Source organism: Miniopterus schreibersii (assembly GCF_964146895.1).
Source record: "Miniopterus schreibersii genome assembly, chromosome: 21".
NCBI lineage: Eukaryota > Metazoa > Chordata > Mammalia > Chiroptera > Miniopteridae > Miniopterus > Miniopterus schreibersii.
In genome coordinates, this window is record NC_138123.1 from 5,475,695 (window position 1) to 5,489,069 (window position 13,375).

Genomic DNA, 13,375 nt, shown 5'->3' on the forward strand with positions numbered 1-13,375 from the left:
TCGCGAAGGTGGTTTCGTGTGTGTTGTGTGTTGTTGTTTTTTAGAGCCCCAGTTTCCCGATCCCGCGTGGGAGCCAAGGCCCCGGCGACCACCGGGCGGCTGGGGTGGGCCCGGCATGCGTTGGGGGCTGCGTCCTCGCGGGCCCGCGCCCCTGGCCGCCTCCTGGAGCGTGTGGGGGCCGGGGCTCCGCCTGCCCCGCCGCCCGGGATGGCGAGGCACGGCCGGGGGGCTCCTGGGGCGGCCGGTCCCGGGGGCGGGGAACCAGCTGCAGGACTCCAGCGACGGCCGCTACCGGGACACGGTGCTGCTGCCCCGGACCAGCTTCCCCATGAAGCTGCTGGGCCGCCGGCAGCCCGACGCGGAGCTGGAGCTCCAGCAGGTGCGGCGCCGCCCGGGGCGCGGGGGGACCGGGGGCCCGGCCCGGGGGGGGGGGCCCGGCCGCGACTCCAGGCCCCTCGAGGAACGGGGGGGAAGCCAGGCGGGGGAAACCACCCGCCGATCGCAGGTCTTCCTGCCCGAAAACTTAGGGAGACACGTGCAGGTCAGTGCCCCGGGGTGGGGGGGCTGGAGCTAAACAGAAGCCCCGTTTGTAGCTGGGGCGAAACAGGCGGAAGGTGGGTGCTGTCCCGGGGGCTCGTGAAAGGTAAAGAAAGCTTTGGCGAGGGGCACGAGTGGAGGGAGGCTCACCCTGGTGGCATTAGCAGGGCCGCAGCTGGGGGGTGACCTGTTTGCAGGACGGAGGGGCGTCGCTTCCCTCGGGCGCCCGGTCCTGAGCGCTGCCATCGTCTCCCTCCCGCGTTAACCTTCATTTCCTAAGGGCAGAGAGGCACGTGTTCGTTGAACTCCAGGGTCTTGAAGATCCCTGGATGTTTTTGGTTAAAGTCACAACGTGCTCAGCCTAACTATATGGCAACCGGTGCAGGCTCGCCCACCCGGCTCGGCCGCTCCCCTCCCCCAGCCTTCTCTGCAGCGCCCCCTGTGGGCGGGGACTGCGACCGTGTCCGGGTGACAGGCCCCTGGGGCCCAGGGACTTGGCGGGGGTCAGGCCACAGGTGTGCACCGGGTGTCGCTGCAGGTGTGGAGGGCTCCAGGGCCTAGATTGAACCAGAAGAGTATGAGGGCGATCGCTGGAGGGTTTTAAGAGAGACCCCAGCTGTCAGAGGGGAGGGGGTTGGGGGCTGGGTGAAAAAGTAGAAGGGATTCAGAAAGAAAAAACAAAACACACACCAAACTCATAGACACAGGCAACAGTAAGGCGATGGCCAGAGGGAAAGGGGGCGGGGGGAGGTAGAAGAAGGTAAAGGGGGGATAAGTGATGGAAGGAGCCTTGGTTTGGGGTGGTGAACACACAGTACAGTATACAGGTGATGTGCTAGAGAATTGTGCACTTGGAACCTACATAATTTTACTAATCAGTGTCACCCCAATAAATTGAATACAAAGTTTTTTTTAAAAAGAACTCAGATGTGCATTTCAGAAACCTCACCGTTTGTGTTTCACAATTGAATGCATTGGCATGCGATCGATAAGTACTAGCTGTTCCGAGTATGTATTTCTATGAACAGACATTATCGCTCTCTTTAAACAGAAATGTGGATTTTCAGAACTTTATTCGTGGCAAAGAGAAAGGAAAGTAAAGACAGAATTTTATCTTCACGACGGACCTCCTTACGCAAATGGTGACCCTCACGTTGGACATGCTTTAAATAAGGTAGGTATAATTAAGTTTATAGGACTTAGGGGGGAAACCTTTACTTAGATACACTTTACAGAAGAGCATTCTAATACTACGACAATTCTGTACATTTGCATTGACACATAAAATGAATGTCTGAACAGAAAGCAGCAGTAAACCATTTCGGTACTGCATGGAAAATAGTGTCGCTGGTATTTGCTGGGAGCTTGTTATTTTACATGAGTAAATTTTATTTTATTCAGTAAATAATTACTGCCAGGTGGTGTTCTACGCTGGTAATATCAGGGAAAATAGACAAGATAAGTCTTGTCCTTTTGGAACTTATGCTTTAGTTGGGGAGGACATAATAAGATAAATAAAATATGTTAGAGCTGCTATAGACTGCATATTTGTTTCTTCTCCCAAATTCCTATGTTGAAACCTAACCCCTAAGGGATGGTATTTGGCAATCAATGTTTTGGTTTCTATTGCGTTAGATTTTTTTGCCTATTCTAAAATTCCAGAAAGGTGGAATCATAGCACATATTTTTCTGTGACTGGCTTTTTCATTCATGTGGTATTTTTTATTTTCATTCATTCATTATTTTTGAGACTCAGTCGATCAGTTATTGGTTCTTTTTTCATTGCTGAGTAGCTCTCTATTGAGAGACTAGACCACAGTTTGTTCATCAGTTTTTTCAGTCCTTGATTCTCATGGGTGCTTCTGTGGAAAACTGGGAGAGGGTGTGGCCTTGGACATCCATCTCTGCTTCCAGAACCAGGAATCTGGTCACCAGAGCAGTCCATACTGCTGTTAGAGCAGTGTTGCATTGTAGTATGTATTGTATGTTGTATCAGGAAAGTAAATTGTCCTGAAAACTTTTAACATTTGAGGTCTGTTATACATATTGCCTGTTCCACAGAGGACAAACTATGCTGCCGGATAGTTCATTTTTGAATTATTGCACATTTTACATCAGCTGGTAAAAAAGCATAACTTCAAGTATCTGTTATTTTTGTATTTAAGTAGAGCTTGAAGGAGATTTAATAAGTTGCTCTTCTGTAAATCCTTTTAAAATCAGGCTTTTTCAGTGTTTTAAAATATTAAGAAAATAATATAAATTGTTGGAGACATGCTTCCTGTATGAGTGATGATTAGCATTTTCTTTGCAGATTTTGAAAGATATAGCCAATCGATACCATATGCTGAGAGGTTCCAAAATACATTTTGTGCCTGGCTGGGATTGTCATGGGCTACCCATCGAAATAAAAGTATTATCAGAACTTGGTGCAAAAGCTCAGAATCTTTCAGCGGTGGAAATTAGAGAGAAAGGTAAGTAATCTCTGTTTCTGCTTTAAAAAGACATTTGTAACATGAATTCCTTGGGAAAGTCTGGGCTTTTATCAGAGAGACCTGTTGTATTTTGTTCTTGGGGTTTTTTTTGTAGTTATTTTATCATTTGTGACCTTTGTGAGAACTTACGTTTAGAGATTGAAGGAAAGATTTATAAGCATTGCCAAGTACATTGCTCAGTTCTTTAGTCTGCATATTTTGTGAAATTATTTTGAGCGGTGTTTTTTTATTTTCCTGGCTAGGGCTATTGACCTATTTCAGGTGATAAAACCAAAGTAGATTCTAAAATATAAATATATTTTAAATTAATCCCTTATTTGATTCTTTAGGAGATTGGGTTAGCAAGGAATCTTGTGTTTGTATATGTTAAACTATTGTGCATTTGGATATGACTGAAGATTTTTTTACTTCCTTGTGAAACATACTGGCATTGACCAGATGTACTGATTAGGTTTATGGGGTTTTTTATATAATGAAATATATTCTCTGATCTTTTCTTAAATTCAGAAATTTGAAGAAGAATTTTTCCAGTGTATTTTTTTCCTAAATGTAAGGTCATTGTACAAAGTCTGGAAAAAACAGAAGATGATAAAATTTTAACCTACCTTTAACTTTCGAAATAACTTTCCTATTAAATAAACTTTATAGTCTAAACTGCATACAATTCCTGTATTTAGAGAGATACATGCAAAACCATGTTTAAGAATTTGAATTGGCTGGTTTTTCAAAGCTTTTTCTTTATTTTGTTCAGCTAGATCATTTGCTAAAGCAGCGATCGAGAAACAGAGATCGGCATTTATCCGTTGGGGAATTATGGCCGATTGGAATAATTGCTACTATACGTTTGATGGCAAATACGAGGCCCAGCAGTTGAGAATTTTCTACCAAATGTATGAGAAGGTAATGAAGTATTTTTTTCCTTCAAGTGTGTTAGATTGTTACAGAATTCCAGCTTTTCATGTAATATCTTTGTCTTTTATAGGGCCTGATTTATCGATCTTACAAACCTGTGTTTTGGTCTCCCTCATCGAGGTATTTATGTGTTTTTGCTCATTAAAGGAGAAATTTTTCAAGGCTTCCCAATATTTATGTCCGATCTTTTTAAACCTTAGGACGGCATTGGCCGAAGCAGAACTGGAGTATAATCCTGAGCATGTCAGTCGCTCAGTGTACGTAAAATTCCCTCTCTTGAAACCTGCTCCGAAGTTGGCGTCTCTTGTAGGTACGACTTACTCACTGCTTGGGTTTATTCAAGTTACAGAGTTGTCACACTTGCTAACATGTTTGAAATTTTATTTTCACAGATGGTTCATCTCCAGTTAGTTTTTTAGTCTGGACCACACAGCCTTGGACAATTCCAGCCAATCAAGCTGTTTGTTATATGCCAGACGCAAAGTAGGTACAGCATTGCATTTTTTATTTTACCCACAAATAGGATCCGTTCCATCATTAGCATTATTCTCAATTTATTTCACCTTCATTCTCCTCTTGAAAGTTAATGAGTTATAACTTAACTATGTTAATTTAGATCTTAAGATCTTATTTCCAACTTTTTTGGAAAACAAAACAGAACTGTAAGGGATGAAATCCTTTGAAAATAGTACTGTTTTGATTTTGAAGTTAGTTTTTCTAAAGCGATGTAAGACATTTTAAATGCTGTCTGTGGCTTTGCTTTTCTCGCTGTCAATAATTTTACCGTCAACTTTTATTTTAGGTATGCCGTTGTGAAATGTTCCAAATCTGGGGAGTTATACATACTGGCTGCAGATAAAGTAACATCTGTTGCTGCTGTTTTGAAAACAACATTTGAGGTTATTTCAACATTTTCAGGTGAAGATCTATAGATATTCTGACTGTCATAGTCATCAGGATATTGGGTTGATTTAAGTCCTTTGCTGAACATAGCTCATTCTGAATCAAAACAGATGTGGTTTCTGCCTTTCTAGAATATATTTTACAGTGGTTCCCGGGAGGAGAATATATATTAAACATGATAGGAGTATAGAAAAATATGAACATTGACAAAGGCACACAGATAAGAAAGATTTCTGCCAAATATCCAATGTAAAATTGGACAGATGTCCTTTATACGATATACTATGTACAAATATCCTTTAAATTTTCTATCCAAAATTAAATTGCTAAAAATTCTTTTTATCCGATGTATCAAAAGAGCAAGGAAGGAAGTAAATACATTTATTTTTGGTATATGATTTTACTAAAGAAATTGAATAAATTCTGAAAATTGGTCCAAAGGTAGTGCTTCGACCAAAAGAATCTTCAGTAGGCACAATTTGGGACTGGTTTTGAAATATAGCTCTGGAAATGCAGGGAAGTTTAAAATTACCTTTGATCCTTAGAGATAATATATCTTTGAGTTTCTTACAAAAAAAAATAACCTTTTTTTTTTTTACACATACATGAGATACCCGAAAATGGAAAGATTGCCTAACGCATAGGGAAGCCCTCTCAATGCATCAGTTCAGATACAAGCCGATTAGAAGTTCAAACAGTCTTAGCAAAAACAAAAAGGATTTTATGTCGGGCAGGAGAGAAGCTACATTGAACGTTTCATGCCATTTGGTCCTTTAAGATGATTCTTAATCGTGGTTTTCTTCGCCCACAGGTGCCGATTTGGAAACGGGTACTTGTACCCATCCTTTGATTCCTGATAAAGTGTCCCCTCTTTTACCTGCAAATCACGTGACCATGGCCAAAGGCACGGGGCTGGTGCACACGGCCCCGGCTCACGGCATGGAAGACTACAGTGTCGCGTCCCAGCACAAGCTGGCCACGGTACCCCCTCTCTCCTTCTCTATCACAACGGGAGTGATAAATCCAGCTGACATCTCTACTTTTTGATAATAGATAATCCTTCATGGTCATCACAGTTGTGAAATGTTCACATTTGTGCAGTACACTAAAGCTTCATTCATTCATCCTAATCGAGAAACGTTTCCCAGACTTAATATCCGCGCAAAGTTCAAGTTGAAGAATGTATGTTAAATGGGGCAGGATTTTTCCCAAGTATGAAGTCACACAGATAAATTACTTCAAGTCCCTGAAAAATGGCAAGCGGATTTGACTAGTTTTACTAGCTGAAAAGAACAGGTGTTTTTTTTGTTTTGTTTTTAACTAAATAGTTTTCTCTAAATTTATTTTACATACATCAGTTACTTAGCAAATTTGTCCATTCAAAGGCAAGTCTCGAAGAAGTCATCACTGTGTGTGCACGTTGCCATAGATCCATAAATTAATAGAGAGCAAGTTATAAATGGTTTTTAGTATATTTTACTTTTTGTGATTAAATTTAGGTTCTGCTTGAAGAAGACATTTTGCCTTTAGTATTGTAAATGTACAAATTTACATTTCCAAGTAACTGAATTAAGTCCCCAAATTTTCAATGTAGTGAAAGATGAGACTGACCTAGATGTTTTATGTATATTGCCTTGCCAGATACTGTCGTAAGATAAAATGTATTGATACTTGACCTGTTCACAATAACACTTTGTAGGATTGTTTAGTGGACGAAGATGGACTTTTCACAGCAGCTGCAGGTCCCGAACTCCAAAGCAAGGCCGTCCTTGGAGAGGGAACGGATGCGGGTGAGTTTTGTGTTTGTTGTTATCATAAACGTCTATTTTCTGAAACGTAGCCAGCAGGAACCTTGACTTCTCCTCCCATCTTACTCTTTCAACAAAAACAAAAAAGCTAAAGTTATATCTTATTTCGCCACATGGTTTTAAAATGGAGTTTGGGAGTTTTTCATCCTGTGCTTTGAAGTTGCTCCATTTAAGCAAATCAGGGTGGTCAGCAGGGACAGATGTCACGTTAGGGAGGGTGACAGAGACCAGCATCAGCAGGAGATTCCGGGCTATGCCTCCGGTGCCTGGTAGGTGGCCGCTCTTCCCGGCCCCTGCTTGTCCAGGTCCAGAACTCCCTGGGGGTTTAGAGAGTTGTTAGGGTTTTCGTAGCACTTCTGAGTGATGTCTAATGCAAATTGTTACTGATTTATTTTTTTTTTTAAGTTATAAAGATGCTTCAGGCTTCCAAGAACTTGTTGCTAGAGGAAAAGGTGGTGCACAGCTATCCGTGCGACTGGAGGACCAAGGCGCCGGTGATCATCCGCGCCAGCAAGCAGTGGTTTGTAAACATCGAGGCGCTCAAGGCCACGGCCAAGGTATGCAGGGCGGCCTCCGGCGGGGCGGGTTTTCATGTCAGTGAGGAGCGCTGCGTGCGAGGTGGAGGGCGGCTTGGGAGTGCAAGGGCTTGCTGTTGTTAGGATCTGGTTTCATAAAGTTGCAGAACTTCAGATCTGGAAGGGCCTTGGGTTTCCGTTCTCTCATTATACACGTGAGGAATTACGAGGCGGAAAGGGGGTTACCTGACTCACCCAAACTCCCTGCCCACCATCGTGGAAGCAGCATAGAACTAGGACAGAACTGAGCCTGGCAAGTTTTGTAACCTCTCAGAACCTCAGTTTCCTCATCTACGTAGAGGCGATGACACTGCCTGCCTCGGGGAATCAGTGGGGAAACGTTTCTGCAACAGGAGTCTGGCACGTAGGATTCAATAAAGTGCTTTTAAAACCCTTTGCTTTCTTAAGACAGGAATTTCAGTCCATTTGGAAAGTTGTTGCTTTGTGTTAATAAATGCTTTATAACAGACATTCTAAATGTCTCCAGCGGTTCCAACCACTGAGCCACACCGGCCAGGGCCCACCACTCACTTTTTACTCCCTACCCACTGTCTTGTTTTAAAGCACATTTCAGGCTATTCTTTCTTCTATAAATATTTCAGCATGTGAATCTGAAAGATAAAGACTCTTTAAAACACAATTCCAACGCCATCGTCACCGTCTTAAATAAGTCATAGTTGTTCTGTAACAAAATCAGATGCCCGGCAGCATTCACATTTCTTGGATTTTTAAGCTGGGTGGTCATCTACGTGAATGGCAGGTGCCACCGTCCTACCAGTAGGTGGTGCTACAAATGGCTGGGGGCAGGCGGCTCAGGTAAGTGAGGAAACTAAACATGGAACAGAAAATATAGAGATGCTTTCATTCATGGACAGAGGTTTAAAAAATGAAGTTAACATATTTTGGCCTTTTTTGAGCTTATCACCAAGCTTTTGGTATATAATTTATCTTTTAGTAGTTATCAAATGAAATGAAACCAGAAGCTAGCAACTTGCAGCTCTTGCGAGGGCTGTGAAGGAGGGAGGGGTTTGAGAGAGTAAAGAGGAAGTAACTTATTTTGAGAGCGTGTTTTTATGTTTTAAACCATACTGCATGTAAATTAGGCTAGCTGGCCATCCTTGTTGGCATAAAGTCTTTTATCACGTCCTCCGAAGGTGACATCTGTGCATCAATTGCAGGAATTGTTGAAAAAGGTGAAGTTTATTCCTGGGTCAGCCCTGAATGCCATGGTTGAAATGATGGACAGGCGGCCCTACTGGTGTATCTCAAGGCAGAGAGTGTGGGGTGTTCCGATTCCCGTGTTCCACCATAAGACCAAAGATGAGTTCCTGATCAACAGGTAGAGCTCCCTAAATATTTTCAACATTTTACAGTGAGTTGTAGTTTCCTCAAAAATGGAATAATAGTGCATTATTGAGAACGCCTGATATATGTTAAATAAAATATTCTAAAATAATGATCTTTGGGGGGGTAAAATATACATTTCAGAAATATCCTTTCAATATGATTGAAATTTGAAGAAATACATTTTTTTTAATGTTTATACATAGAAGCAGAGGCTCTTTTGTTTGTTTGTTTTTTAGTGAGAAGTCATTGTTCGTGTGTACCAGGTTGTGTGCCAGAACAAGCTATCAGGAATCCAGAGATGGGCAGTGTTTAGTAGAGAGTCCTATTATGTAATTTTTCTTTATGAATTAGAGTTATCCTCCTACTGAGTCTACCCCCCCTTTCAGTGGAAATAGTGTCATGTAATTGTTTAGATGCTTTAAAATTTAAGAAAATATAATGTAGTTAAATGGCCAAAATTACATTTATTGTAGTGATTACATTCTCAATTATTTCTTCTTTTTTCCTTAATTTTTTTTTTTTTAATATTTTTATTGATTTTAAAGAGAGGAAGGGAGGGAGGGGAGAGAGGGAAACATCAGTCAGTTGCCTCCTGTACACCCCGACTGGGGATAGAACCCGCAACCTTTGGTGCACGGAGACTATGCTCCAACCAACGGACCCACCTGGCCGGGGCCAGACAAGTTTTTTAGGGAATTTCCTTGAACTGATTGAGAGAGACCGTGTGTAAGTAGAGCAGACTGGTTTATTTGGTCGCTATCTGATCGTGACAGTTAAGCGGTGCGTCGGTCGATGGATCAGTAACCCGGGTGACATAAATGTGAGGTTCATCAGAAAAACACAAGCAACTACTCGGGCACCACTGATGTTTTATTTAGAGTCAGTACGTGTATGTACATGGTTGTGCTACAGATTCTTCTCTCGTGTCCCTTGCGTGGTCCCAGCTGGCTTCTGATGCTGAAGCAGTTCGGATGTACAGAATATTGGCCTACAGAAATGACAGACACACTGCGCCACACTGTCTGTCAATTCATAGGTCATTGTCCTATACACCAGGCGTTAGTCTCGGCCTGGCCCGTGCACCGGGGCAGGGGGAGACCCGAGGACTGAGTGAGCAGGGCGACTTAATAACCTAACTGAGAGTCACAGTGACCAGGATCTGCCGTCTTTCTGGAATATGTCTCTATATTGTAGCGAGCTGGTAACCATCAAAAGTAACAGCATCTCCACTGGAAATTGGTACACAGTCCACATGGAGTTGCTGTTACACTTGATAACTCCATTACGTGCGTCAAAAGAGGCCTTCAGCTTTCCTTGAAGAAAGTCTATAAACAACCTCTTAAGTATGCTTATTTCACAGAAGGAAATCTTCATGAATTCATATTCTAAATACATTTAGCGGCTGGCGTATTTGAAGCTCTGATGTTTACTTTTGATTTGAATGAAGGTTCCTGTCTGCATTTTATGTTCACATTTGTATTTCTTCAGATAATTCCATTTCTGTCTTTAAGATCATCGGTCATTTCCTGATTCTGTAACCTAATGCCATTATAATTTAGGTGCAAATCTATTCGTAGTTAATACAGACAAAATAAATACTTTTTGGCATAAAAAAAGATAAAATATAGAAACACCTGCTACCTAGGAAGGAAAAGAAATTGTTACAGTTTTTTTGCCATTTCAAGTGATTATAATTAACAATATCAATGCAATAGTTAACATAAGCACTTAAGGAACTTGGCTCCTTATTTCTGGAAATTACCAGAAATTTCCTCATAATGTGAGGTAGCTTTAGCTACCTCAAATTTTTACTCATGTTCATGATCTTTGGGGAAAAAAAATTTATAATGTGTATTAAATAAAGAAAAGTTTCCCCAAAATTGTTTCCTGTCACCTTTCAAACATAAGTATAGCATTAAGTAAAAAATAGCTTCCTTCTCAAATTCCATTGTGTTCTAGAATTAAATTTCATAAATAAATACGAAACATTCATCATCTTACCTTATTCTGGGAACTTACAGAAGAAGAACGCGTCTTATATATACACAGTTCCTTAATATCTTTGCTTCTGTGCAGAGAAACTGGAAGACAGCAACAGAGTCTTCATTACCTACTAATCTAATGCTGCTAATTTCCAATAACACCCTAAATAAGCTCTCAGCCGGTTGATATCAAAGTCCAGGGCGATTGGTCGGCGTTATAGCTGCTCCTACTACCTGGGCCTTTTCGCTGATTGAACCTCAGAAGGGCCACGTAGGGCATGTTTAGATAAGGCCCTTGGGTAAAGTGCAGAGTTTTATGATGGACTTATCGCTTTGGAAATACGGCGTGAAAATGGAAGCATATAGGTTAGGCGCTGATAAGCGGCCCCACCCACGCCCGTCAACAGTAATTTGCACTGATCTTTAGGTTACAGGTTAACTGTGTTAAGTATAGGATATTATTAACAAAACGGGAGAATTCTTAAATTTCCAAAGACACATCTTGACATCTCCTTATATTTTGTTCTGAAGCGATATTATTAATAGTAATATTATTTAATACCACTAAGATGTGCCTATGAAATTGTTTAAAACATTTTTTTTAAAGCATGATCTCAGTTTTGTTATAAAAATTACGTATTTAGCTGAAGGACATAAGAGGATTGATGTCTTGTACGTAAGGGGGTCTAAAACAGTTATTTATAAAAGAACATAATGATATAAACAAGAGATAATTTAAGTGAATTTCATAAGAATGAATTTGCAATCATTAAAAGTGGTAGCTCAGCTCTTAATGGTTGCCTAGTTCCCTGTCTATGAAAATCAAATAAATGTAGCCCATCCAGCAGGTGCTGTTTCTAGGTTTTTGCTTCAGAGCTACAACGAATATGTTTTGAGCACTTGTGCAGCCTTTGGTTGTATTTTTTTCCCCAAATTATCTTTTCAAATTTTGTTTGAACATTAAACTTAGTTGTATTTTGCAATCCGGTGAACCTCAAGTTTGTAGGTTGTGTGTGTGTGTTTATTTTCATTGCAAGTTTTATTCTTAAACCCGTCTGCCGGGGTTTTTTAGGATCATTCCAAACACCAGAGTACAAATCAAAAGAAAGTTTTCACTTCGTGGTATCAGTTCTGAGCCCTCAGGTTGTGATTTGTTTAGAATGCGAGGGTGTTTTTCTCTTTGAAATCTGCATCCTTACATATCAGAAATTTTGTTCAGTTTTCAGCCTCTGCAAAATTGTCTTTTGTTTTAAAAATGTAAGTAACATAGTTACCTAAGATCTCAAAATAGAACTGAGAAAATATAACAATTAAAAAACATGAATTTTATTTCGACTAGCGGGGGTGGGGTTGGACAGTTGCCTTGGTGACGTGCCCAGCTGCAAAATCAGACTGTCTTTGTTGTTTGGTATTTTTGGTTATAAACTCGGTCAGATGCTTGAGTATCGATCAGTAGTACTTATGGTATTAAATCTTCATTGAATTTTCGGCTGTTTAGGGATACAAAAAAGAACCCAGTCTCCTTAGAGCTGACTTTGGCATTCTAACTGGGTAATGTGAGTGTCATGTACAGTTGTAAATTGCTTTTCCCAGAATGTGCTGAATTCCCATCAGCATCTAATTAGTGGCAGGTAGAGTCTGGTCTTTGGACTTGGTGCTGGTTCTGAGACTCCCTGTGCCCCGCCTGCACCTCGGGCTCAGGGTCCCACTCTGTCTGGTTTAATGAGTCTCTGCCCTGGCTTCGCAAACCGCACAGACCAGGAGCATGGGCCCTCGTGGCCGTGGTTGTCTTTCTAGATGAGTTAGAGGCAGAATTGCAAAGTAAGAACATTTGAACCACGATTTACGAGACACGAGGTCAAGGCCAGGCTTTCACTGTGTCACTTGCTGAGGCTCATGATTGTTAAGGGACCGGAGGCACAGAGCAGAGCTACTAAGAGTGTTTTCCTGTGAATCCGATTAGAGGCCCTTTGACATTGTGTGGTGGACACATCAATGTTTATTTGGAGTCATAATAAAATTGATCCCAATATTTTTACCTTATTTTCTAAGTGAATATGAAATTTGAACCATTTGCTTTTGCTTTTTTACTTTTTTTTAAATCTGTGTATTTCCAACACACCTAAGACTGGTTTTCTATTTTATTTTACTGTTTACCTGAAATTGCAACTCATTTTTTACAGCATATCTACTATACTTGTGTATCTCTCCCTCTCTTTTCTTAGGTTTATTCAGATTTTTTATTATAGTATGTTCATATTTTATTAACTGATAAAATGTTCTGTGCAAACTGTAAAACAGTAATAAGTAACTAAATATTGTCATATAATTAGTGATTACACAGACTTTTTATGGTCTCATCACAAAAGTTTATCTTTACTGTTAAAGTCCATCTAAAATGTGTGACTGTATTAGATGGACTTGTGCGCATTTTAACATTGTTTTTTATAATTTCTTCAAAATAGATGCTGGTAGCATTATACTTTTCAATCCTTCGTAGCATATTTTGCTTCCTAGTGATATTTGCTATTGTAAGGTGTTTAATTTTTACTACCCATTTGATTTTTGCTTCCCATAGTCTTTTTAATGAACACTTCATTTATCTGTGAATTATCAGACCCAGAGAGGCGAAGTGACTTGCCCTCCAGCCTCAGGATTAATGAGCAGCAGATCCAGATCAAGAACATAAAGCTTTTCCTACCCATTACTCTCCCATTTTCATAGACTCTCGTGGACCTGCAGTTAGTTCTTAGTTACTTGCATTGCTGGACTGTGGAGGATAGTAGGAAAGTCAGCTTTAGTATGTATTTTAATTAACT

General features: G+C 40.8%; 1 protein-coding gene across 1 annotated transcript in view; it reads left to right on the top strand.

Annotated features, from left to right (window-relative positions):
• Positions 1-13,375, top strand: part of IARS2 (isoleucyl-tRNA synthetase 2, mitochondrial) — a 27,471-nt gene continuing 14,096 nt past the window's right edge. The window contains exons 1-12 of the mRNA XM_081124092.1: positions 1-379; positions 1,589-1,711; positions 2,849-3,008; positions 3,781-3,929; positions 4,012-4,061; positions 4,142-4,251; positions 4,334-4,424; positions 4,744-4,859; positions 5,656-5,825; positions 6,544-6,634; positions 7,058-7,209; positions 8,406-8,566. Coding sequence (XP_080980218.1) covers positions 116-379; positions 1,589-1,711; positions 2,849-3,008; positions 3,781-3,929; positions 4,012-4,061; positions 4,142-4,251; positions 4,334-4,424; positions 4,744-4,859; positions 5,656-5,825; positions 6,544-6,634; positions 7,058-7,209; positions 8,406-8,566 — 1,637 coding nt within the window. The 5' untranslated portion in view covers positions 1-115. The remainder of the gene's footprint in view (positions 380-1,588; positions 1,712-2,848; positions 3,009-3,780; positions 3,930-4,011; positions 4,062-4,141; positions 4,252-4,333; positions 4,425-4,743; positions 4,860-5,655; positions 5,826-6,543; positions 6,635-7,057; positions 7,210-8,405; positions 8,567-13,375) is intronic.